General features: G+C 40.8%; 1 protein-coding gene across 9 annotated transcripts; it reads left to right on the top strand.

Moving 5' to 3' along the window:
* The first annotated feature begins 1,619 nt into the window (after nt 1-1,619).
* Nucleotides 1,620-26,115, top strand: LOC106581768 (histone acetyltransferase type B catalytic subunit). 9 transcript variants are annotated; one of them, XM_082967010.1, is made up of 11 exons: nt 1,621-1,727; nt 12,030-12,101; nt 12,304-12,379; nt 13,430-13,550; nt 17,124-17,303; nt 17,476-17,597; nt 18,016-18,271; nt 20,618-20,796; nt 21,820-21,971; nt 22,334-22,450; nt 25,570-26,115. In XM_082967010.1, the coding sequence occupies exons 5-11, from the start codon at nt 17,128-17,130 to the stop codon at nt 25,735-25,737; spliced, it is 1,170 nt and encodes a 389-aa protein (XP_082823136.1). In that variant the 5' UTR covers nt 1,621-1,727; nt 12,030-12,101; nt 12,304-12,379; nt 13,430-13,550; nt 17,124-17,127; the 3' UTR covers nt 25,738-26,115. The 9 variants fall into 9 exon arrangements, with proteins under 9 accessions (XP_082823135.1, XP_082823136.1, XP_082823130.1 ...); XM_082967005.1 differs by having other exon boundaries at nt 1,622-1,727; nt 18,167-18,271; XM_014164054.3 differs by having other exon boundaries at nt 1,622-1,727; nt 18,167-18,271; nt 20,690-20,796.
* The last annotated feature ends 499 nt before the right edge of the window (nt 26,116-26,614 follow it).

A 26,614-nucleotide genomic window follows, 5' to 3' on the forward strand; every position in this document is an offset into this window, starting at 1 on the left:
TTTATATTGCATAAGAATATACTTCATTATCTGCTTTGTGCAGAACCTTTGTATAATAACGTTAGGCTACCACAATGATACAAAATGTATGAAGGTTAAAAGAGGAACACAGTCAAACCACAAATGGCAATAAAATACATAAACAGACGCAAACATATTGCACACATTCTTGACAGAAGTTTAGAAAAGACAATTGCAATTGCACAGGCAATCGAGCTGTCATCAAGCTTGCTAGCACACTAGCTAGCAAACTGTGTTAGCCCTAGCTAGCTTGCTAACGTTATCAGGAGTCAGTGATGATGTTGTGGCTAGGGACAAGCTACCCCATTTATAGACACCAACTGCTTTTTTTAAGAGCCCGACGCTCGATCTGAAAGTTAACACGCATCGCTTGCGGTAGTATTAAGGTTCGTGTTCCGACACAGGCCATATCTCCATGTTACAGGAGTTGTTTATGGAAGACGAGGCGACCTCTAGCTTTGGGAGCCAGAGTATTGGTTGTGCATCTGGTGGTTGGCGAAGGAAAGTAACCATACCACAATATAGCTGGCTTCACCAAAAAAATGTGCCGTAAAATGTTTTGTGAAACTTACTTAAAGGTAAGGAAACTAAGGGGAAAAATAAGGGGGTAATATTTTATACAACCGGGCCCAGGACCTTAAGTACACATTCTTGACAGAAGTTTAGAAAAGACAATTCTGCTTTCAACAGAAATATTTCATAAAGGTTAGAGATCAAGCTGCATGTATTGCCTCCATACTGTCATACCATAGCATATAGCAAGAGAGTAAAAGGCGTTGTAGCCTATGCAGGAAAGGGTTATAATCTAGTGCTGTCAGAGTAGTAGGTAGGGGTAAAATAATAGTGGCTTAAACATGACTGTGTGGGTCAGTCATTGGTACTTCTGGAGGACAGAATTGCCATGCCAAGGATGATAGCACAGCATTACCACAGTTCAATGTTCAGCCATTGCACTCTCCCCCAGAGAGACCATTTATTTTATTGAGCTATCACTGTACTGTAATCCACTTTTTGAAAGACAATTTTCAAGGTTCAAATTCTTCATTTAAGTCAGCGGTAGCGTGGACTGTCATAATGGGACAATTAAAGGGTACATTTTGTTTACTACAACAGAGTGCTTAGTTAAACTATATCATTTTTGGACAGTAACCTTGTGTTTTTTTTCTCTTTATGGTAGCACTATAGGAAGAAAAACTCACGAGGAACGTTTCATCTTATTTAAACTTTGAGTGTGTGTGATGAGGTTGGTTGTGTGGAAATCAAATACATAACAATAGTTAGTGTTAAATTGTGGGAAAAAATCTCGTGTTTATATTTTCAAAGGATTCACATTTTTAGGCTTCCAGTAGCCTATGTCAGAAAATAAAAAATAAGAATACATTTCAGAATATAACAGAATAAAACATCAGCACAGACACAGCACCAAATCATCTCATCAGTATAAAAATAACGAGATACACTTGCGCGGAGAAGAATATTTTTTCTTCCATCGATTGGTGATGCGCAATAGTTCGTGGTTAAACTGTAGCACACACTGGAAGGGTGACAAAACAAATCGATGGAGAGCGAGCGATGAGAAAAGTTATGGATTTCTTCCGCATACATCAGATGCGGCGGAAACACGTGGACAAACAGGAAGTCTTCGGTGCGTATTTTCCGCGGGCCTTTGACAACAACAGAGATGCAGCAGTGTACAGAAATGGCGGGTAAGTAACACATGAATATATATATAATATTTAAGTGCACAAAACCCGTATTATGGTTTGTATTGCAATTCCTATGATAGATGTGCTCACCTATTTGAGTGTTCCAGGACGATGTATGTATGTTGCTGTCACAGGCAATCGACCTGTCATCAAGCTTGCTAGCACACTAGCTAGCAAACTGTGTTAGCCCTAGCTAGCTTGCTAACGTTATCAGGAGTCAGTGATGATGTTGTGGCTAGGGACAAGCTACCCCATTTATAGACACCAACCGCTTTAGCGCCTATTGACGATAGTATCTTCTTTACTTTTTTTTTTTAAAAGCCCGACGCTCGATCTGAAAGTTAACACGCATCGCTTGCGGTAGGTAGTATTAAGGTTCGTGTTCCGACACAGGCCATATCTCCATGTTACAGGAGTTGTTTATGGAAGACGAGGCGACCACTAGCTTTGAGACACATCGGGAGACAGAGTATTGGTTGTGCATCGTTCTGGTGGTTGGCGAAGGAAAGTAACCATACCACAATATAGCTGACTTCACCCAAAAAATGTGCCGTAAAATGTTTTGTGAAACTTACTTAAAGGTAAGGAAACTAAGGGGGGGAAAATAAGGGGGTCATATTTTATGCAACCGGGCCCAGGACCTTAAGAACAGTTTGCAGTTCTCCAGATGTCCTGAAAGAAACTTGCAGCAAGATGACGACAAACTGTAAATCCTCTCGAGATGACACCAGCACTTTCTGTGAATCATTATTAACAATAACCGGGGTAACAGATTATCTAAAGGGACAATCCCGGAGGAATAACAACGTTGTGGATGGCATACCATAATCTTCACATTAGATCTTGGCCCAGTCTGAGGAGAAAGTAATAAAAATGATCACTGAAAAGTAGGTCTGAACCCACTTAGTCATTGTTTGGTTGATAGGCTGTTGGTCACAGATTTGTGACCAACAAACAGTGTGTTGGTGACAAACTTTTTCCACTAATGCCACTGGATTTAAAAAATGTGTGGCACACAAGACACCTGTCTGATACACACCTGTCTCAGTGGCATTAGTGGAAAAATGACCCAATTGACATACTTGAGTAATAGAAAATGACTGACTCAAGTAAAAGTGGGTCACCCAGTAAAATACTAATTGAGTAAAAGTTTAAAAGTATTTGGTTTTACTTAAGTATCAAAAGTAAATGTAATTGTTAAAATATACTTAACTATCAGAAGTAAAACTATAAATCATTTCAAATTCCTTATATTAAGCAAACCAGATGGCACAATTTTTTTTTTTATAGCTAGCCCGGGGAATACTCCAGACATAATTATTTTTGTAGTATTTTTTTTAATAAAATGTTTTACTTATCCCCTTCTCCCCAATTTTTTGGTATCCAATTGGTAGTTACATCGCTGCAACTCCCGTATGGACTCAGGAGAGGCGAAGGTCAAGAGCAATGTGTCCTCTGAAACACGACCCAACCAAGCCGCACTGCTTCTTGACACAATGCCTACTTAACCCGGAGGAAACACCGTGCACATGGCGACTGTGTCAGCGTGCATGCACCCCGGCTCGCAACAGGAGTCGCTAGAGCGCGATGGGACAAAGACATCCCTGCCGGCCAAACCCTCCCCTAACCCAGGCGATGCCGGGCCAATTGTGCACCACCCCATGAGTCTCCCGGTCGCAGCCGCCTGCGACAGAGCCTGGATTCGAACCAGGATCTCTAGTGGCACATTTAGTAACTGCGATGTAGTGCCTTGGACCACTGCGCCACTCGGGAGGCCAGACATAATTTACACTCCGCCAGATCAGAGGCAGTAGGGATGATCAAGGATGTTCTCTTTAAGTGCGTTAAATGGACAATTTTCCTGTCCTGCTAAGCACTCAAAATATAACGAGTACTTTTGAGTGTCAGGGAAAATGTATGGCTTAAAAGTACATTCTTTTCTTTAGGAATGTAGTGGAGTAAAAGTTGTAAAAAATATATATAAGTTGTAAAGTACAGATACACAAAAAAATTACTTAAGTAGTACTTAAAAATATTTTTACTTAAGTACTTTACACTAGTGATGCACTGATTTGACATTTTTGGCCGATACCGATATCCAATTATTTTTTAATGATTCTGGTACAGTTAAATAGTTAAAACACACACACGGACGCAGCGGTCTAAGGCACTGCGTCTTAGTGCAAGAGGTGTCACTACAGTCCCTGGTTCGAATCCAGCTGTGATTGGGAGTCCCATAGGGCGGCGCACAATTGGCCAAGCACCGTCCGAGTTTGGCCAGGGTAGGCCATCATTGTAAATAAGAATTTGTTCTTAACTGACTTGCCTAGTTAAATAAAGGTTACACACACACCACACTGACCAAAAAGCTATTTTGTTGGCATTTACGTATGTCCCCTATACCAGTAATACATAATCAAAACCTATTTCTTTCACTTGCTGTGCTGTGTCATTCTCAAGCAGGACTTCTAAGGAACGGCGTTTGCATGTCAAAAAAGATGCACGTCAAATAACACTGTTTGACGTGTCAAATAAGCTTGTTGACCAGTCAAGACCTGAATATGACTGCGTGTCACATAATTGAACACGTTCATAAAATGTTTACGTAGTTATTACACATTGATTACACTCACTCGTATTTCATATGTCACAATGATTCATCGATACGTATGCTATGATGCTGGTGAAATTGTCTCGCGCATCTACATTGCTGGTCATAAAAAAAAGCTAGCTAGCTCATGGATGCAAACAATGTTCTTCCCCAAAAACATAGCAAAATGACAATCTGTTTCAGTAGCTATAGTTAGTTAGCTAACCATATAGCTAGGTGTCATCATCTAAAATAACCCAAAAATATAAGTCAGTTCTTATTTGATTAATAGTGGTCGGACCCATCTGTGTGAAGCTAGCCACAATAAGGATTAGCCACAATGGTGGACTTTGCGGTTAGCCTTCAAAATAAAAGTATGTCATTGACAGTGATGCAAAGGAATACAAATAGTATAATTGAATAGAGCATGCTAAACAATGTTGGAATGTTATATAAAATCAACAAAAGACAGTCATTTGTTAATTTGACAATCTGTTGAAATCACACTGGATGTGTTATACTTGAGAATTGTTTTGGGGGCATACTTATTTCACTGTACAGCCTTACCTATGGATTGTGGATCATTGACATGGGGTATCAGTCTACTCAGTGACACCCAGAGAAACATTAGTATTGTAGCTCTTATTGCAGGACTCTGAAACTACTGTGAATTGAGCCACATTTATTGTCAACCTATGTACTGAACACCTTTTTCCCGAGGAAAAACAATAATACTGTGTGGATGTTTTGGAGTCTGATAACTCTGAGGAGGACGTTGGGAAAAAATGTATTGAGTAGACTGCTACCCCATTTCATTGATCCCCAATCCTTAGGTAAAGCTGTGCAGTGCAATATGAATGTCAATACACACAATAGGCTGACTGGGTAGGTGATTTCACACAGTCACAGTCCCGTGATAAGAGCTACAACGCTAATATTTGCGTAAACTATTCACAGTTGTGTTCTGTGGGTGTCACCGAGCAGACTGATACCCCATTTCATTGCTTCACATTCCAACCTTGTTTGACATTATCTAGTCTAAATATGGCATGATTCCACCAATAGGTCCCGTGTGGCTCAGTTGGTAGAGCATGGTGTTTGCAAAGCCAAGGTTGTGGGTTCGATTCCCACGGGGGACCAGTACGGAGAAAAAAATGTATGAAATGTATGCATTCACTACTGTAAGTCGCTCTGGATAAGAGCGTCTGCTAAATGACTAAAATGTAAATGTAATTGTAACCTTCTGCATCACTTTCAAGAGGTACTTTTATTTTGAAGGCAAACTGCAAATTCCACTATTGTGCCTAATCCTTATTGTGGCTAGCTTCACAACACATAACCCGGTCACGTCGAGCCTCACTAGCCAGATGAGGCCAGCAGGCTGCTTATAACGTTAGCTTTGGGCAACAGGGTTAAGTAGCTGGCTATCTATTTATTTTCATGAACTGAAGTTCAATTTCAATAGGCGAACAACAAGTGTCTACCTAGCTAATACTTACAAGGATTCCTAAATCATTGCTAAGAATAGTGAAAATGACTGCAGTTTCTACTGGTCATTGTTTTCAGGCAGGTTGTATTGGTGCTATTTAGGTACCAAGCTTAAGCTAGCTAGCTACCCCAGAAGTTGCGGTCGAACAAATAATGCTTTATTGCCAACGCGGTATTGTAAACACATTGTTCGTGGCTGGTGTTTGCTTGTTTACAGACTATTTTTGTACAGCTTTGAGTGCTACTGATCGTAGTAGTGGTGCATGGCTTGCACGTGCAAATTCAGAACACGCAACATTCTATAATAGAACTGTGTTATTTGAGGTGTCAAATTAAAAGCTTATTTAACGCGTCAAATAGTGTTATTGTAGAATAGTGTTATTTGAGGTGTATCTTTTTTGACATGCAAAAACCCAAACGGCGTTCCGTAGTATGTCATGAAGCTAATAGCAGTGACGCTATTACTGTGTAACTCCGGTAGGGCAACATCTGAACAATAGGGCACTTGTTAACGTTAGTGTATACCTGTGCTCGAACAGTCGCGAAAGCCAACGTCACCCACGACAGAACGGTTGATTGTCAAGGGCAATGAATTCCATTATCTTGACGTTTTAATGGATTTTGCCTTTGAGTCGACTCGCTGAAATGTTCTTACTCTTTCAAATGACTGCTCGACTTGTTGACTGCTCAATCCACACAGCAGACATTGTGGGCTAGGTTAGGAATGTTGTGATGCGCGTGTAGCGCAAAGTTTTACGTGCCGTCATTACGTCATGTACCTTTGTTTATATAGGTATGCACGTCAGCTTTGACATCGGTTTTTCACATCGGCGTTAAACTAGACATTGGGCCGATACCGATGTTGGCATTTTTAGCTAATATCGTCCGATTCCGAAATGTTCACCGATATATCGTGCATCCCTACTTTACACCACTGTTCAGTGGACTAATCTATTGAGGGTGCCACGGTCCAAGAAGGGGAGTGTGTGTAAAATGTACAAGGCACGTCTCTCTCCAGAATGCGCTCTCTCCCGCCATGTCATGTGCATTCAGTGTTTCATAACTTCGTGTGAATTGTTTGCCCTTTGATTGTTATCGTCTATCAATTCCCCATTACATATACCACCAGTAGTAGCCTACATTAACCGTTAATTCCCCTAATTTCTGATCTACAATGTTTGTTTGGTTACGGTTTTGCCGCTTCTCAAGGTAATTTGTTTTCGCCTCAAACAGCAAGTAAACAAAGTCTGTTTTTGAGTCCATAGAGAGTTACAATAGCTCCTTGACGTATTTGAAAAATATTTTCTGCCCTCTCCCTTTTGATAACCACTCAGCATGAAAGGGAGAAATTGTAATGCTCTGATGTAGTGAAAATAAAATAAAATACCTAATTACTTCTTATCCCTTGCACAAATAGCCTACATCTGTCTGTCCCGAGCTCACCGGCGTGGGAAACTCTGAGGCCCCAGAATATTTCATACAATGCTGCAAGTTTGCTAGCATGAGAAACTTTTTATTTATTTATAAAAAATATAAAGTTTCTCTGGTTAGGATATCTTGATCTCCTGCTCCCTCTTGAGTCATTAGTATGTCTTCATAATTTAATCAAACGGCGCGCTTAAAGCATCAGACAAGCTCAGTACATATAGTTGATTTTATTAAAACACAACTTGAATTTTTCCATATATAGAAACACTATATATGGAAAAATACAAGTTTTAACATTTCGACCAATCGATTGGTCGAAAGAAAAGACAACTCTCTATCGACCAAGATTTGTTTTAGTTGGGGACAGCTCTACTGAAAAGCTGCAGATGGAAGATTGAGATGGAGCGTGCCCACAGGTTTGGAAAACATGTAACCAGCCTAGGTGACAGTTCCTGGTCAAGTTCCAGAGGTTTAAGGACAGGATGGCTGTTCTGGAGAGAGCCAAGAACTTGAGAGGAACCAACATCTTCCTCAACGAGGACTTCTCCGAAGCTGTCGGCCAGAGGCGGAAAGAACTTATCCCAGCTATGAAAACTGCCAGAGAGCATGGGAGCATTGCTTACATCCACTACGACAGGCTCATTGTCCACCCTCCCTCCTAAATGCCTTGTGAGGAATAAGATAGCCATGCCTCAGGGTCAGTAGCTTCAGCACAACATCACACGCACATATATTGATTTATTTTGTTTAGAGGTCTGTTTTCTGGGTGACCTGAACATTGACTAGTTAGCAATTAGCTCTCCATTCTAACTGACTAATGCCTGTAATATGATCCAGGTTATCACTCAGCCAACTAGAGTGCATACCAATAGTGTTGGTTCTGTTGTATCTACTTGTATTGATCATATCTTCACTAATACTGCAAAGCTTGCTCCAAAGCAATACCATTTTCCATTGGCTGTAGTGACCATAACATTGTGGCAGTAACAAGGAAAGCGTAAGTTCCAAAGGTTGTGCCTAAAGTTATTCATAAGAGGTCATACAAAAATGTTTTATTGATTATTTTGTTGAAAATGTATGTTGGTCTGATGTGTATGAGGAAGTGAATTCAGATGCAGCACTGGAAGTATTTGTAAAAAATGTTATGCCAACTGTTGACAATGTACCCCATGATTGATGATGACTTGTATGGTTCAAAGAAAGAAATTATGCAAAAGTTGGCTGATTAGCTGGCATACTCTAAATTGAGAAATGTTGTGACTAAACTTAACAAAAATAAGAATAAAATATATTACCAAACAAAGATAAATACTTTGGAGTACCATTTATAATAAAACCTTTAGTTATTGAAAATCATTTCAATGACTATTTCACTAGTGAAGTGGAAAAACTGAACCATCATATTTTTTAATAAAGGATCTCATAATGAAAGAAAATGATTGCTTTTGTGAATTTAGTCAAGTTAGTATGGGAGAGGTAGAAAAACGATTGTTATCCATCAATAATGATAAGCAACCAGGTATAGACAACCTTGATGAACTATTGAGAATGGTTGCAGACTGTAATGCCGCTCCTATTTGCTATATTTTTAACCAAACTTTAAAGGAGTGTGTGCGTGGAAGGAAGCTAAAGTAATTCCACTACCTAAAAATAGTAAAGCACCCTTTGCTGGCTCTAACATCCGCCCAATCTGTTTGCTGCTTGTTCTTAGTAAACTAATGGTGAGGATTGTGTTTGACCAAATACAATGCTATTTTTCAGAGAACAAGTTAACTACTGACTTTCAACATGCGTATAGAGAAGGGCACTCAACTTGTACTGCACTGACGCCAATGAAAAATGATTGCTTAAAAGAAATGGATAATAAGATCATAGTTGGAGCCTTTGATCTTATTGATCATAAATTGTTATTGAAAAAACTTGCCATCCCATGGTTGGAGATCTATTTATCCAATAGAACCCAGAGAGTGTTCTTCAATGGAAGCTTCTTGAATATCAGATGTACAGTGCGGTGTCCCTCAGGGCAGTTGCCTTGGGCTGTTAGTCTTCTCTATTTTTATAAATTATTTGCCAATGGTCTTAAACGAAGCTAGAACGACTATGTATGTGAATGATCTCGCTCTCCATGGCAGATTTTGAGCTAAACGTTTAAACAGGTTAACAATCACAAGGCTGCCGGGCCAGACGGAATACCAGGACATGTTCTCAAAGCATGTGCAGACCGGCTGGCAAGTGTCTTGACAGACATTTTAAATCTTTACTTGTCCCTGTTCCCAAGAGCAACAAGGTAACCTGTCTAAATTACTATCGCCCTGTAGCACTCACATCTGTAATTATGAAGTGCTTTGAAAGGCTGGTCATGACACACATCAACACCATCATCCCAGACCCACTCCAATTCGCATACCGCCCCAACAGATCCACAGATGATCCAATCTCAATTGCACTTCACACCGCCTTCTCCCACCTGGACAAGAGGGAAATAACAATGTCAGAATGCTGTTCATAGATTACAGCTCAGCATTCAACACCATAGTCCCCTCCAAGCTAGGGACCCTAGGACTGAACCCCTCCCTCTGAAACTGGATCCTAGCCTTCCTGACGGACTTGCCCCAGGGTAGTGAGGGTAGGCAACATCACCTCCGCCACACTGACCCTCAACACGAGGGACCCTCAGGGGTGTGTTCTTAATCCCCTCCTTTACTTCCTGTTCACCCACCACTGCGTGGCCACGCACAACTCCAAAACCATCATCATGTTTGCTGACGATGCGACGGTGGTAGGCCTGATCACCAACGGTGATGAGTCTGTCTACAGGGAGGACAGAGACTGCAGTGTGGTGCCAGGACAACAACCTCAAGACCAAGGAGGTTATCGTGGACTATAGGAGAAAGAAGCTGTACGGCCAGCTGTACGGTGTTTCCTCCGACACATTGGTACGGCTAGCTTCCGGGTTAAGCGAGCAGTGCGGCTTGGCAGGGTCGTGTTTCGGAGGATGCATGGCTCTCGACCTTCGCCTCTCCCGAGTCCGTACGGGAGTTGCAGCGATGGGCCAAGACTCACTACCAATTTGATATCATGAAAAAGGGGTGAAATATATTTATTTAATTTATGGTCCCCAAACTATCTGCACTGACTCTTATGTTGCACTGACCCTACGCACACTCACTAGACCACATATACACCCACTAGACCACATATACACCCACTAGACCACATATACACCCACTAGACCACATATACACCCACTAGACCACATATACACCCACTACCCACTAGACCACATATACACCCACTAGACCACATATACACCCACTAGACCACATATACACTCACTAGACTATATATATATACACTCACAAAACCCACACGTATTCACATACAATACACACGCATACCGACAACACAAACACATACATACGCACTCACACACACAAACTCTTACACATTTGCTGCTGCTACTGTTATTTATTTTACTCGTATTATTATCTATCCGGATGCCTAGTCACTTTACCCTGCCTTCATGTACATATCTACCTCATGTCCTGGTACCTCTGCACATTGATCTGGTACTGGTATACAGCAACATTCTTGTGTATTTTATCCCTCTTGTGTTACTATTTTATTTAGCATCATTGGGAAGGGGTCGTAAGCCAGCATTTCACGGTAAAGTCTGCACCAGTTGTGTTCGGCGCATGTAACATTTTATTTTGATTCCACACTCTACATGTCAGCACCCAAAGCCAGTGAGCTCACTGAAATTCTAAATAAGGAGTTAGTCTGTATCAGAATGGGTGATTAATAATAAACTGGTCTTAAATACATCTTAAACTAAAAGCATTGTATTTGGTTCAAAATATTCTCTAACACCTAAACCTCAACTGGAGTTGTACATAAAGGGTGTGACCATTGAACAAGTTGAGGAAGCTTAACTCCTAGGTATACCATTGGATGATGAATTATCACGGTCAAGTCATTTTGACAGAGTTTTTGGTAAGATGGGAGGGGTATGTCTGTTATAAAATGATGTTCTGCGTTTTTGACACAATCAACTACTAGATGTTCAGGCTCTGGTCTTGTCCCATCTTGATTACTGTCCGGTAATATGGTCAAGTGCAGCAAAGAAAGACCTAGCAAAGCTGCAGCTGGCTCCAAACAGAGAAGCAAACATTGCCCTTCACTGCACATACAGAACTAACATCAACATGCTTGCCAGTCTTTCCTGGTTGAGGGTTGTTGAGAGATTTTTAACTGCTTCTCTTCTAGTTTTTATGAGAAATATTCCAGATTGTCTGCAAAATTACATAGCATTCAGTTTAGACACCCATACATACCCCACAAGACATGCCACCAGGGGTCTCTTCAGACACCCATACATACCCCGCAAGACATGCCACCAAGGGACCCTTCAAAGTCCCTAAGTCCAAAAGGAATTCACAGTTTAATACAGAGCCATGATCGCATGGAACTCCATCCATCTCCCATTACTCAAGTTAACAGGAAAATGACCTTTAAAACAACTCATGGAATGATGTGTACTGTGAGGGGGGCACACCGACACATTTTAACTTTTTTTTTTTGTATGTTTTTGTTTGTCCAATTTTTGTTGTTGTTGCGTTGTTTCTATATCGTTGTATTTTGAATGTGACTTTTCCTAGTGTATCAGTGTTTTTGTTACTTGTCGTGTTTTTTTGTGGACCCCAGGAAGAGCAGAGGCTGCTTCTGCAAAAGCTAACGGGGATCCAAATAAATAAACAAACAATTAAGCCAGAAATGCTGTTTGTTTTGCTCCACAGGGATGAACGAAATGGAGAAGAAGTTGGCAGAATATAAGTGTGACACCAACGAAGCAATCTGTTTAAAACTAGGTTTGTCTCATGCGTCTTATTTAGCTTTGTGTGTAAACTCTCTTTGTTTTAGGATGTGGAGACGGAAGCTACTTGCACTGCATTTGTTGTTTGGTAAATGGTGCTTTGAGTGTTTCATATACATAGTGCAATATTTGATATGTTGACTGAGTATTGACCACACCCTCTTACCGAAATAATTCAATACAACTATTTCTCTCAGTCCGTTTCGCAGAGGAGGTGAATGATGACAGCATGACATTCCATCCAGAGTACAGCCACCAGCTTTATGGTGATGAGTGAGTATCAAACCTAATTCAGCCAGTAAGATCTGTGCAACTCATTACAGCAACTCCATGTGAACTCTACGGCCGCGTTCCACAGCCGAGGCGACGCAACAACCAATGGTTGCGTGCCACCTCATTGACTGTGTCATCGACTGACAAATAGCTATAACGTACAATTATATGGTTAGCTGATACTTAAAATACCTATCCAGGCGTTGTAAGATCTGTCAGGCGTCAGCAACGTCAAAACTCTGGAAAGCGGCCTAAATCTGTGTGCTGGTTGCACGACGGTGAACTGTTGAGAACTGAATTATGTGAATGCTAACTCATCTGCAGTGAGCTCCAAAACTATTGGGACAGTGACACATTTTTGGAAACGATACAATTTTTTACAATGATACACTTTAACCTCGTAGTCAGACTGTCAGCTTTAATTTCAGGGTATTTTCATCCATATCGAGTGAACCGTTTAGAAATTACAGCACTTTCTGTACATAGTCCCCCCATTTTACGGGACCAAAACTATTGGGACAAATTCACTTATGTCTATTAAAGTAGTCAAAAGTGTAGTATTTGGTCCCATATTCATAGCACGCAATGACTACATCGAGCTTGTGACTCTATAAACTTGTTGGATGCATTTTCAGTTTGTTTTGGTGGTTTCAGATTTATTATGTTCCCAAAATGGAATCACTTTTCTTTTGTAAATAGGAATAGAATATGTTTCTAAACAATGTGGATGATGCTACCATGATTATGGATAATCCTCAATGAATCATGAATCATGTATAATGATGAGTGAGAAAGTTACACGGGCATAAATGTCACTGTAACGGGTGAGAGGTTAGCATGTCTTGGAGGGGTATGAAACGGTTCACTCGATATGGATGAAAATACCCTCAAATTAAAACTGATAGTCTGCACTTTAACCTCGTCGTCATTGGATCGTTTCAAATCCAAAGTGCTGGAGTACAGAGCCAACAAATGTCAGCGTCCCTGTATTTTTGGCGCTCACTAGCTATTTTTCCACTTTTGTTTTTGATTGATTTATTTCCTCCTCAGTGAGGTGGCTTTTGGATACAAAGGCCTTCAGATTCAACTGTACTACAGTGCTGGGAACCTGATCACCCTCTTCAAAGTTAAATATTCAGCCAGATTCACGGAAAACTTTGACTGCGTGGAGGTAAATAAGTTGATTTGAAATGCCTTTTTATCACTTTAGCCGAGCACAGTAACACGGACCTAAAAAAAAGAGATGTCCTGTCAAACTATATTCCATTCAGAGATGGGCCCCAAATCTTTATGTCGTGAGGGTTTCTCAACCACGTGACCTCACCAGGGAAAACTCTGGGTCTTCGCGAAAGCGTAGTTTTTCCCCAGTCAAGTGAAAAACCACCCTCGGTACCCTTATAGCTTCTCTTCTGGAACTTGTCCAGTTTCCCAGCCTGCTTTAGCTCGAGGTGAGCTGTTTCGGGAGCCTTTTCTGTGGGCTGCTTTGTGCATGTTTCTGTGGGCCTTCTGGAGTGAGCCAGAACCTCCCTCTGAGTGGTGGTATTATGCAGCAGATATGTAAGAGATCTCATATTTTGTCAGACTAATCCCAGTCTATCATAGGCCCCATGGGCCATTGGTGCACTAATCCTATCCCTCCCTCTCTAAAGGGAAGGATCAGAGTTGGATCGGGTGGTCTTGGCTCATCCATTGATTTGAGTGGCTCTGTGATAGTCTGCAGGAAGTAGAATATGTCCTGCTGTGGTATGTTTCCCATAAGTGTGTTTTGTCAGGAGGGAGATGTATCACTGAAGGACTTGGTCCCCAGAACGAACCCAAATTACAGTTCTGAACCTCTGACCAAGTTTTCCGGGTCAGTAGCTAATCTGTATAGTGCTTTCAATTGAAAGAAATCCAAGTAAAGTAATGGCCAGTAACACTTCACTTGCTTTACGCATAGTATAGCTGTAATTGCTCCATTGCATTAACACTTTGTTACATTGTAATTGTTATTGTATGGAGTTGAATGTTTTTTTATTATTACACAATATTAAGAAGAAAATGTTAACTTATTACCAGAATATAGTTACAGCATTTCTACATCTCCAGGTGTAGTAGGATAGACTGAATGTCAAGTGTTACCTGAAAGCTTTCTTGTTGATTCACTAAAAGTACGTCGCAATGAGAAGCAATTGTCTAATTGAGTGCATAGACCGTAGTAACGTTATACATGAACAAATAGCAGCAGGACAATCCAATAGTTTTTATAGACACAGAGCAGTCATCAGTGAAATCATTTGTTTTGATTCATTTTTCCGTTGTTTTCTTAGTTAAACATTTCCCAAACTGCCTATTCTGTTCCCAATACTAAGCAATACTCGGATGTAAAGCTGAAGAATTTCCAGTGAGGATGACGGCCAGGCCAAAGTTGACCCACGAGTGTCCACCTCGTTAAGGGTTTAGTGCAGCTGGTGCGAGAGTTAGGGAGCAGCAGCAGAGTTCAGGCTCTATCTGAAGAGTGTTTGTCTGTGAGTGCGTGCTCACTGTGGCTGGGTGTAGTGCAGCTGGTGAGGGAGAGGAGGGGAGCTGTGGGACAGAGTTCAGCATGCAGCTGCTACTACCCTAATGGAAGACTTGTCAGAGATCACCTTTACCCTAAACCAGCCAAACGCTGTAATGATGGACTCCACACAGTCGGACATCGTTTTTGTTCCGGTCATTGTTTCATACTGAGCATCCACTAGTGAAAATCTGAAACGTGCATCTGTATTGTGTAAATCAAATATGAGCCTCGATTCTAAAATGTAAAGGTGTTAATATACAAATGTTTGGATTGTTATTGCGATATGTAGCTTCCGTTTTAAGTCCGCCAAAATCATTGTCAATGGAGATATGTTTTTGTATGACAAAGAAATCCAATAAGAGATTTTAAGCAGATAGTGATCAAATTTAAAGTTCAATTGAAGTTGGACGTTTAGCAAAATGGCACAGTTGGGTTAAATGGTAGGGCCGGGACGATAACCCTATCGCGGTACTCGTTAGTATCACGTCAAGGAAACAAAACACAAAAGAAACGCGAAGCAGATTTAACTTCTTTAGGAAAATGTTGGAAATAAACCGTTATTATGTCGTCATCCAGTCACATGTATTTATTTTCCAAGCTGTATCACACAATATGTTACATACAGAAGGTTTTTAAAGGCCCAAAGAGTTTCATTTTTGCCATGGAACAAATATTTGTGATCCTGTTGTCGTCCCGGCCCTACTAAATAGGCCTAGTTAGTGCCTCTCTGGGTCCTGAGAGAGATCTAATTGAATGGATTTGCTCTATAGGTAATGTGAAGTCGCAAAATCCATGAATTGTGAAGGACAACGTGATCTGATTTAGTGTTCTTTTTACCTTCAAACCGTTTTCACCACTCCTAAATAAGATATGTACACATGATCAATTATATCCCGAAGATAAAAGGCATTCGGGTGGAACAAAGCGTTTCTAAAGACGCATTGTTACGTCATCTATACCGAACTATGGCCTCTTTTATTCAGGATTGTGCAATTTAGTGTCTAGTATATAGGAGAGTGCCTCGGACAATATGACTTGTTTGCCCATGGCCTTTTTATTTCTGATCCTTATTCCTCAGAAATGCAGTTGAACAATTGCAATGGTGAAGTGGCATTCAGCTGCAGGTGCATTACTTCCAGTTGGATATTAGCTGATGTCTGAAAGGAGAGGAATTAGCAGTGTGTTGTATTAGCCTTTTGTAGTGCATTTTGTTCAGGCCTTCTTCATTTCCCAGTTTTTCTATGGCGAGCAGAAAGGGTCTCGGTATAGAACTAATGCTCATCGTGCATGTAAATGGTGTGAAAGGGCTGCTTAGCAAGTTAATACAAAGTGTTCTCATGTCAATCCTTGTGGAAATGGATACAATGCAAACATCACAGCTGAACCAACCACACATTCTAGTGAGTAAAAAGTCCAGGGGGAGGGGGGGCCTTTGTCTGCCAGGCTCTTTCATTTGATTGAGTTGCGCTCGCCAGGATTAGACGAGAGGCCTCTATTATGGATGCCCGAGGTTTGTTAAGTTGAGATCAATTCATTACATTTTATTGCCCAGTGAAATGCAGAAATACGTTATTGTGGGGGCTTCATCAAATATTCATGGTTTAACGTAAGTAGTAAATGTATTCAATGAAGTGCTCTTTCACCAAGGGGTTGGGAAAGGGGGGGGCGGGCGTCTGCTCTGCTGACTGTCTTAATTGCCTAATGGTTCTCCTTTTTGTGGCACAAAAATATGTATTCTTCCACTTTAATTCCTCGTGTTCTCTGTCAATCAGGGCTGAAGCATAGCCTAATGACCGAACAGTAGGAACTGTGATTAGACATGGCAGCGGAAAATAAATAAATAATGTCCACCGATTTCCTGATTTTATTCCATTTCAGCAGTTAGTCCATAAAACTAGGAAGGCTCTGTTAGGTGTTTCTGTAATAAAGACCTTGGGACATGTTTAATCTATATTGATCCAACTATATCAAAGAACAAACGCGTTCTACATTTTGAAGAAATCCGTTTATTTCAAATGCCTTATTGACTTTAAAAGTTATAAGATTGCCGTTTTCGTCCTAGCAAATACTTATCTGGCTAATCGGCCAATCGGCTAATTTTTTGAACAGAGAAAGAATATAAATACAAGGCTACTTTCCCTTATACAAGATGCTGTCGCTTTGTGTCATGTTCTAGTAAACCCTGTTCTTTCCTCCCTGCAGCCTGATGATGTTGAAGGGAAGATCCGGGAGATCATTCCTGCTGGGTTCAGCTGCAACACGGACGACTTCATCTCATTGTTGGAGAAAGAGGCCAACTTCAAACCCTTCGGCACCCTGCTTCACACATACAACGTTCACAATGTGGAGGCGGGAGAAGACTTCACCTACCAGATTCACAAGGTTCACATTCTAGTCCTTGGTCCTACAATATACAGTACTTTATGTAATTATATACCGATAACAGGTGCTTTCCATGTCACCTGTATGACTTACCGATTATTTCAGTATAAGGGAGGGTGCTCTGCTTATTTATCATGACTTAGACTGTCCTCAGACCTGCTGTGTTCTCTAGGTGGACGTGTTCTGCCCGGGATTCCGAGACTACCATGAGCGCCTGCAGACCTTCCTCATGTGGTTCGTTGAGACGGCCAGCTTCATCGACGTTGACGACGATCGTTGGGACTTCTTTCTCGTGTGAGTGGTGCCCTCCTTAACCAACGTCACTCTCCCCCGAACCCGTTCGTTGACTCATTCAGAAACAACGGGCTCCTTTGAGGCGCTCGCGACCAATTACCAGGCCAGTTTGATTATATTTTCCCTGGTTATTGGAGAATTGTTGATCTGGCAAGAGGCACCTTTTGTGTTGAAAACCCTTTTCATTCATTTTTTTCAGGGCAAGAGCTGAATTGAACACGGTTGTCTTTTGAAACACTGAATGACATCTCAAACAGTAAAAAGAGCCTCTGCCAGTGTTTTCTTTATCCTGGCACCTATTTATAGTGACAATGGGTAAATGGACTGAAGTGATGTGGAGGACCCCGATTCCCCCCCCTCTACCCCTCTTCTCCTCTTCTAAGTTGCAGTCCTCCAATTAAGTGCTTAATGTATTCAGGTTGTAGCAGGTGTACGGATCGGGACGGGCCTGGCTGCTCCAGCATGCTGACACTGGAAAAAGCATCCCAGAGAATTGGAGAGGGGAAAATGGACGCGGCCTGGGAGTGTGCCTGTAATTGTCCTGCTTGCCTTTTGTGTTTTATCTGCAGATTTGAGAAGTACAATAACGATGGGGAGACTCTCTTCGCAACTGTTGGCTACATGACAGTTTATAATTACTATGTGTATCCAGACAAAACCCGACCACGTGTAAGGTAATTACTAGGGGAGCACGTGCCTTCCTTTTCTTTTGTACAAAAAAGGAGAGGAAAATTATATATTTCTCTCTCCCTAGTCTCACAAAAATCTCAAATTACTGGCTTATGTATCCAACCATCCAACCCCGCTCTGACTCATATGGGAGCCAAAATGATCAGTATCTTCAACAACAACAAAAAGCTTTGCCTGTAAATAAGCATTTTGTTTGATGTATTGATGGACATGACATAACAATTTGTTACGTTTCTTATAATCAAGTGAAAAGGGCTCCCTCAATTTCAATTCATTAGTACAGTGCCTTTAGAAAGTATTCATACCCCTTGACTTATTCCACAGTTTGCGTTACAGCCTGAATTCAGAATGGATTCAATGGATTTATTTTCTCACCCATGTACACACAATACCCCATAATGACAGTGAAAGCATGTTTTTAGAAATTGTAGCAAATTTATTGAAAATGAAATACAGAAATATCTCATTTACATAATTATTCACACCCCTGAGTCAATACTTTGTAGCACCTTTGGCAGCGATTACAGCTTTGAGTCTTTCTGGGTAAGTCTCTAAGAGCTTTCCACAGCTGGATTGTGCAACACTTGCCCATTTTATTCTTTACAAAATTCCTCAAGCTCTGTCAAATTGCTTGTTGATCATTGCTAGACAACCATTTACAGGTCTCGCCATAGATTTTCAATTAGATTTAAGTCAAAACTGTGACTCGGCCACTCCAGAACATTCACTGTCTTCTTTGTAAGCAACTCCAGTGTAGATTTGGCCTTGTGTTTTAGGTTATTGTTTTGCTGAAAGGTGAATTAATTTCCCAGTGTCTGGTGGAAAGCAGACTGAAGCAGGTTTTCCTCTAGGATTTTGCCTGTGCATAGCTGCGTTCTGTTCCTTTTTGATCCTGAAAAACTCTCCAGTCGTTAACAATTACAAGCATACCCATAACATGATGCAGCCACCACTATGCTTGAAAATGTGTTGTACTCAGTAATGTGTTGTATTGGATTTGCCCTGAACATAACACTTTGTATTCAGGACAAAAAGTGAATTGCTTTGCCACATTCTTTGCAGTATTACTTTAGTGCCTTATTGCAAACAGGATACATGTTTTGGAATATGTTTTATTCTGTACAGGCTTCCTTCTTTTCAATCTGTCAGTTAGGTTAGTATTGTGGAGTAACTACAATGTTGTTGATCCATCCTCAGTTGTTTCCTATCACCGCAATTAAACTCTGTAAATGTTTTAAAGTCACCATTGGCCTCATGGTGAAATCCCTGAGCTGTTTCCTTCCTCTCCGGCAACTGAGTTAGGAAGGTCGCCTGTGCTTTGTAGTGACTGGGACTATCGATGCACCATCCAAATGGGTAATAACTTCACCATGCTAAAAGGGTTATTCAATGTCTGCTTTTCTATTTTTACCCATCTACGAATAAGAGCCTTTGTTTGCAAGGCATTGGAAAACCTCCCTGGTTTTTGTGGTTGAATCTGTTTGAATTTCACTGCTCGACCTTACAGATAATTGTATGTACAGAGATGAAGTAGTCATTCAAAAATCAGGTTAAACACTATTGCACGCAGAGTGAGTCCATGCAACTTACTATGTGACTTCTTAAGCACATGTTTACTCCAGAACTTATTTAGGCTTGCCATAACAATTGTATTTATATTTATTTAACCTTTTTATTTAACTTAGGCAAGTCAGTGAAAAACAAATTCTTATTTACAATGATGGTCTACCAAAAGGCCAAAGGCCTCCTGCAGGGACGGGGGCTGGGATTAAAAAATAAAATAAATAAAAATATAGGACAAAACACACATCACGACAAGCGAGACAACACTACATAAAGAGAGACCTAAGACAACAGCATAGCAAGGCAGCAACACATGACAACACAGCATGATGGCAACACAACATGGTAGCAGCACAAAATGGTACAAGCATTATTTGCCACAGACAAGAGCACTAAGGGCAAGAAGGTAGAGACAATACGCAAAACAGCCACAAATGCCAACAAATGAGTTGAATAATTGACTCAAATAATTTCAGTTTTTCATTTTTAGTTAATTTTGGGGGAAAAAACAATTCCACTTTGACATTAAGGGGTATTGTGTGTAGGCCAGTGACAAAAGAAATCTACATTTTAATCCATTTTAAATTCCGGCTATAACACAACAAAATGTGGGAAAAGTCTGAAGGCCCTGTACATTACTCCATGCTAGCACAAATTACAAAAGTCAGCTTTTTCTATCTTCCTCAGATAATTATCTTAACATCAAGATCTGATCAGTCATATACAAGGTGGCCTTTTTTTTCTGTGAATGACGAGGGGTTTGGTAGGTCTGGCGGAGAGGTCAGCAAGGCTGTTCTTTCATGTCTTTGTGCATGTTGGCCTGGTGTCCTTCTGAACAGCCAAATGCTGATCCTGCCGCCGTTCCAAGGAGAGGGTCATGGAGCTCAGCTGCTGGAGGCAGTACACAGGTTCTACTGCAATCTGCCTAAAGTACAGGACATTACAGGTGTGTGGACGTGTTTAACTATACTTGTGGGGACCAGAAGTCTCCACGAGAATAGTAAAGGTACAAAAATTTGAGGTCAAATGCTATTTTTTGGGGGTTTAGGGTTACGGTTAGAATTAGTGTTAGGGTTAGTTTTAAGGTTAGGAGCTAGGGTTAAGGTTAGATTTTAGGGTTAGGGGTTAGGGAAAATAGGATTTTGAATGGGACTGAATTGTGTGTCCCCACAAGGTTAGCTGTACAAGACTGTGTGTGTTAATGTAAGTAACACAAAATTGATGTTTCAGTTTGGGGAGGAGGCTGTAACTGCTAGTTTCATATACTATTACATGTATTTACATGGTTAAATGCAAAGCCGTTACACCCAAATAATTGATTTGCGTAGGAAAATGAAGTGAATTTATTTTGAATTTTTGTTTATTTGCCAGGGACAATGTACAACAAAACATAAGTCTCAGAGATGAGAAGTGATGCATTGCACCAGATTTAGCTGACAGCTCGTTTTAAAAAATAACAAAGAAGCATCCACTCTCCTGTCCAGAGGAGCACCCCTATTTTCTTGTCTATTTTGCACTACTTTGAATCTGATCTTTGAATCATTTTTCTTTGATTTATTTCACCTTTATTTAACCAGGTAGGCCAGCTACTGCGGGCTATGGGTCTTTTTTATTCCAGGTGGCTTTAAGTCCTCTCCATGTTGCTCTGTACTGAATTTCTTTCAAAACCGCAGTGGGAGCTGGGTAAAATGTCAATGCAAGCCACTTTCGCAGAACTGCGCTTGACACATGCAGCCACAATTAAACTCTGACAATGGTGTAATTATTTGACTGTTTCAGGAATCAGTGGGATTTGAATATAAACCTGTATTGAAAACTGTAGCCTCTGGTGTCTTGGGGTGGTTGATGTGAACAGTTTGATCAAATATAAATTGTGTATACCTAACATTTCATGTAATTATATGTCATGTATTTATTTTTAAATGGAATTTCAAGCTCGTGTCTAATTATTGTTTTCTGTTATTTTCAGCTGAAGACCCCTCGGAGAACTACGTGAAGCTGCGAGACTACGTTCTGGTCAAGCTCTGCCAAACACTGCCGTCATTCTCCACAGACAAGCTTCCTCTGAGCTTCAGTGATGACATGGCCACAGAGGCCAGGGAGAAGTTAAAGATAAACAAGGTCAACCTCAGCTTGAACCATAGAGGCCAGAGGAGGATACATTTGATTACTGTACATTTCTCACTCATTAACCCAAGGCTCTCCAGTCCTAGAGGGAACATGTACCATTTTATTTAAATTGGTGGGCACTGACTTATCTTACTGCACTTATTCTGCGTCATGTTTTCATTTTTGCCAAATGGTTGTTTCTCACTTTGCCATGGCTCTTTCATGAAGCTTCAGGCACCTCAGCGTTGTACAAGAAGGTTCTGAATAGCTCGAACCAAGCAAAGAAATCGTCTGTCTTTTCTAGATGATTGTGGAGACAGACTGTACGGGTTCTTAAAGGCTCTAATGGCTCTGTCCTGTCTTTGCCCCTACAGAAACACGCGAGACGAGTGTATGAAATCCTCCGACTGAGGGTGACGGACATGAGCGTTGAGACGAAAGCAAGAGATTACCGTCTGGAAGTCAAAAAGAGGCTATTTGCCCCGACCAAGGTATGTTTAAAAGAAAGGACCGTAGCTTCTCCAGTGAAATGCATTCCTCCATCCTTTTGCAGTGTCCGCCTTGCGCTTTAGTTTCTAGTCAAATGGAATTAGCAGATTGTGTCTACTGTTTAATGTCTATGTGTTTCCCTATGGACTTCATTAGTGGTGATTGGCTGTTAGTTGCACTATATAACCTGGGATCAATTCAGAGTTGATTTAATTTGATAATAGGGCGAGTCCAATATTTTTGGTATCAGATTGTTCTGGCAATTCTCACATAGGAACTTCATTGGGAGGAAGGCTGTTTGAAATGCTTTTTACGTTTGTATCACAAATTATAATAAAAGTGGCCATTTTAGGCCCTTTTTAGACCTGTACATGCCTCCTGTAAGACCCTATGATCCGTACATGATGCAGACACCATCTTGGTTTCATTATACTCCTTATAGTGTGTTCTAACATATGGGGTATGTTTAGATTCTGAAAGACATATTTATCCAACATAAATATGAATATCTCAAAACTATCCTTTTTTTGATTTGTCTTATTTTTTTAGGCATATTGTTTGTAACAATATACTCTTGAAACGCATCACATGTCCAGAGTGGCTCTCTGTTACTTTTAATGATATGACCCATTTATACATAGAAAATTACATAGGTCGTTCAAACTCAACTCTGGAGCTCGAAGCCAGTTCTGCATTTATTTTCATTATTCCCCTCTAATTAGGGACTGCTTTAAACCTGGGTGAACCAGGTGTGTGCAATTTTAATTATCAGGTAGAACAGAAAACCAGCAGGCTCTGGACGTCATACGGTAAGAGTTGAATACCCCTGTTGTAGGTCATTAACCAATCACAGCCCTACTTTAGGATTGCAAATCATCAGCACAGGGAGTTCCCTTTTGAATCCATTTTCCCATTCACTGTGTTGGTGGTGCTCAAAATGTATCATAACTTCATAATTAGCAAAGCCCACTCTGTAAATTTGATGTACTTGTATATTGTTCCAAACAAAGTCTTAAGAATTAACAAAATCTAAAAGGGTTGTTATGCAAATTTAATGTTTAATAAATGAATGTGAACATTTGTTTATAAGAATCTAGACATGCTCCGTAAGTTGGAACACACTATAAGGAGTATAATGAAACCAAGATGGTGTCTGTATAAGGTATGGTTCATAGGGTCTTACAGGAGGCATGTATAGGTCTAAAAAGGGCCTAAAATGGCCACTTTCATCATGATTTTCAAAGAAATGGTTTGATACAAATGTAAAAAGCATTTCAAACATCCTTCCTCCCAATGAAGTTTCTATGTGAGAATTTGCCAGAACAATCTGAGATACCAAAAATATTTTCCTCTGGCGTAGAATCCACCCATTAACTGATTATACCACGCTTTTCCAAAATATTTAGTGTTAGACGACTTATGACTACCCACAATGCATTAGCATGGTTTCAGAAATGGCCAAGAATGTGACACACACTTTATCTGCTTCGAGCTACTTCTTGTTGCGTCTTGTAACTTATGTTGCATTACTTTTCTAGAATCAGGAGAACGATTATTCCCCAGTTGCAGGAAAATGTCTGGGGTACCAAAGGCTTATTATTGGAGATACAATGGAGCACGGCAGGCCTCCACTGTAGTGTTACCCCAGGATTCAGTTCTATTCAGAGCAGTGTCATTATGCAGGATTTGCATGTCATTAGGAGGGAGGAGTGATTTAGGTGGAAGTAGGTTGCTAACACCACACATTCAAGCAGTTAAAGAATCTGCTTGCCAAATAGTAGAAGTTTCATATTAGCACTCTTACTGTGCTTTTTGAAATTTGATTAGACAAACTGTTACTAATTTTGTATTTACAGGATAACATTGATTTACATATGTATGTTCCGTGACATGTGATTTGAGTGTCGCATTGAAACCCAGCATATCAGCCGTTACAGCAGGGTTCTTCAACTGGTGGCCCGCGTGCCGAATTTGTCCCCCTCCCCGCGGGTCTTTTTATTTATTTTTAAAAAATCAGCATTGGACATAAAATACAGTAAAAAGATGAATAAATATAATAAAAAATGTCAGCCTGTAAATCAGCTCCAAGTAATTTTAATTTTTGAAATCTGTTCCCGACTATTCCCATGCCTAATAGAGAGACGCGTAATCATATGCAAATGTGAGCAGTTGAGGTAATATGTACATGTAGGTAGGGGTAAAGTGACTTATGTCTGTCTGGGCTTCTTGAGGTCAATTTGCAGTCTACAAATGATTTGTAATTATGTTCAGGCTCCCCGACCGTCCGCTCAAGAAAGACTGCCCGCTGCTGAGTCTAGTTGATGATTTTACATTTTAGTCATTTAGCAGACGCTCTTATCCAGAGCGACTTACAGTAGTGAGTGCGTACATGTTCATAAAGGGAGAAAAGAAAAGTATACTCATTCATGATCTCTGCATTAGAGGATTGCTGTCAGCAGTGTAACCACATGTCTTGAAAAAGGCCAATATCTGCGGAGGGAAAAAAAGTGTGTGGTGAAAAAGGAAGTAGGAATTCCTTGGGAGACGGGCTGTGGAGTGGAGGAGAGATCTGGCGGCCAGATGCAGCAGGCTGTTTTGATTTTGGGGAGGTTTGGTTTGTAGTTAGCTCAGCGGAGTCCTCCTCTCTGTGAATGCGTGGAGAATTTCACGTCTCTGCTCAACTTCTCTTCCCCCTGATTCTCAAGAGAGTGGGAACTTTTTTGCACTGGCCCCAAAACACATGACTCTTGGTTCATGTCCAGAAGCTTTCAGCACTCCTGCAGACTCAATTACAGAATCCTTTGCTTCCCCTCTGACTATTTGGTTTTAAGACACTAATGAGATGCAGTCAGGTCTGCAATATAAGGACCTAGAGGAGGAACAATATTAACTTGCTCTTCTCAGTTGAATGTGCGTTATGTAAGATTCCCTGCTGCTAATTGCAATCGAAACTTAACAATCGCGTTTACAAAATACCATACAGCATTTTTGTTTTGCTTCAACAAAAAAACAAAACATGGCTAACACAAGCTAATAATGCAACGTTTTTTGGGGAAACAAGCCAAGGGATTTTAGACAAACGCAGTGCATTAACCAGTGTGTGTGTTTATTGCGTGCTTAGAAGAACCAGCGGGAGCTGACCAAGATGATGAAGTGTCTGCGGCCAGAGGAGCTGGCATCCCACATCAGTCAGATGGACACGGCGCTGCAGCAGGAGGAGCTGGAGAAGAGCTACCAGGAGGTGCTGGCCGAGTACAGGAGAGTCATTGAGAGGCTAGCGCAGGCCTGATCCAGGGGGCCGAATGTCGGCCCTGCTTACCCCACCCTGGCCCCATCTCCCTTCTCCTCTTCCCACTGATGGTCCTAGATATACAGTAGAGGTTGAGCAGCGCTGTGCAGCTGGCTGGCTGCCTGGGGAAGGCCCACTGTGTCCCGTGTGTGTAATCACGCCGTGTGAGATTTAGTGATTGGTAATCATTCACAGGTGATAGGAACACCATCCGTACGGTCTGGCTGTGCAGAACATGCCTCCTTTTGATATAGAGAATAACAGAGATAGTGATTCTTTTTTTTCCCCCTCAAATATCTGTCTAGCGTTTTCCTGAAGACATGTTGGTTTTTAAGCACTTCATACTGAAATAAATGACATGTTTTTTTTGTACATTGATCAATTGGGTTGACCTATTTATTGATGCTGTTCTGAAATGTCATTTCAGATTCACATGTTCTACTGTTATTGGGACAATGTGTATTATGTGCAATAATTATTGCACTGTGATGATTATTGTACCGGTAGCTACTATTGTACTGTTATTGGTACAATTATTATTTCCTCAGTGTTTTGGTTAACTACCGTATTAAACTTCATGTATTCCTACTGTTAACTGCATCCTGATTTACCAGATCAATTGTACTTTTAAGCACAGTGTGGAGTTCAACTGGGCTGAATATGCATTTATACAATATCAGTTACTCTATTTCGTCTAATCAATTTACAGATATAATTTTGTTCAGGCACCCTCTTGTGGCTAATGCAACTTCTGATTGCCCTTTAGGCTGAGTGTTGAGCTAATGAGCGTTATGGTTTTCAATTTAAAACCTCTTTGCCACGGCATTGCCCACTTGTGATGAATAGCCATCTCTGGATACTTTTGCACATTGTTGCT

Source organism: Salmo salar, chromosome 21 (genome assembly GCF_965601325.2).
Source record: "Salmo salar chromosome 21, fSalSal1, whole genome shotgun sequence".
NCBI lineage: Eukaryota > Metazoa > Chordata > Actinopteri > Salmoniformes > Salmonidae > Salmo > Salmo salar.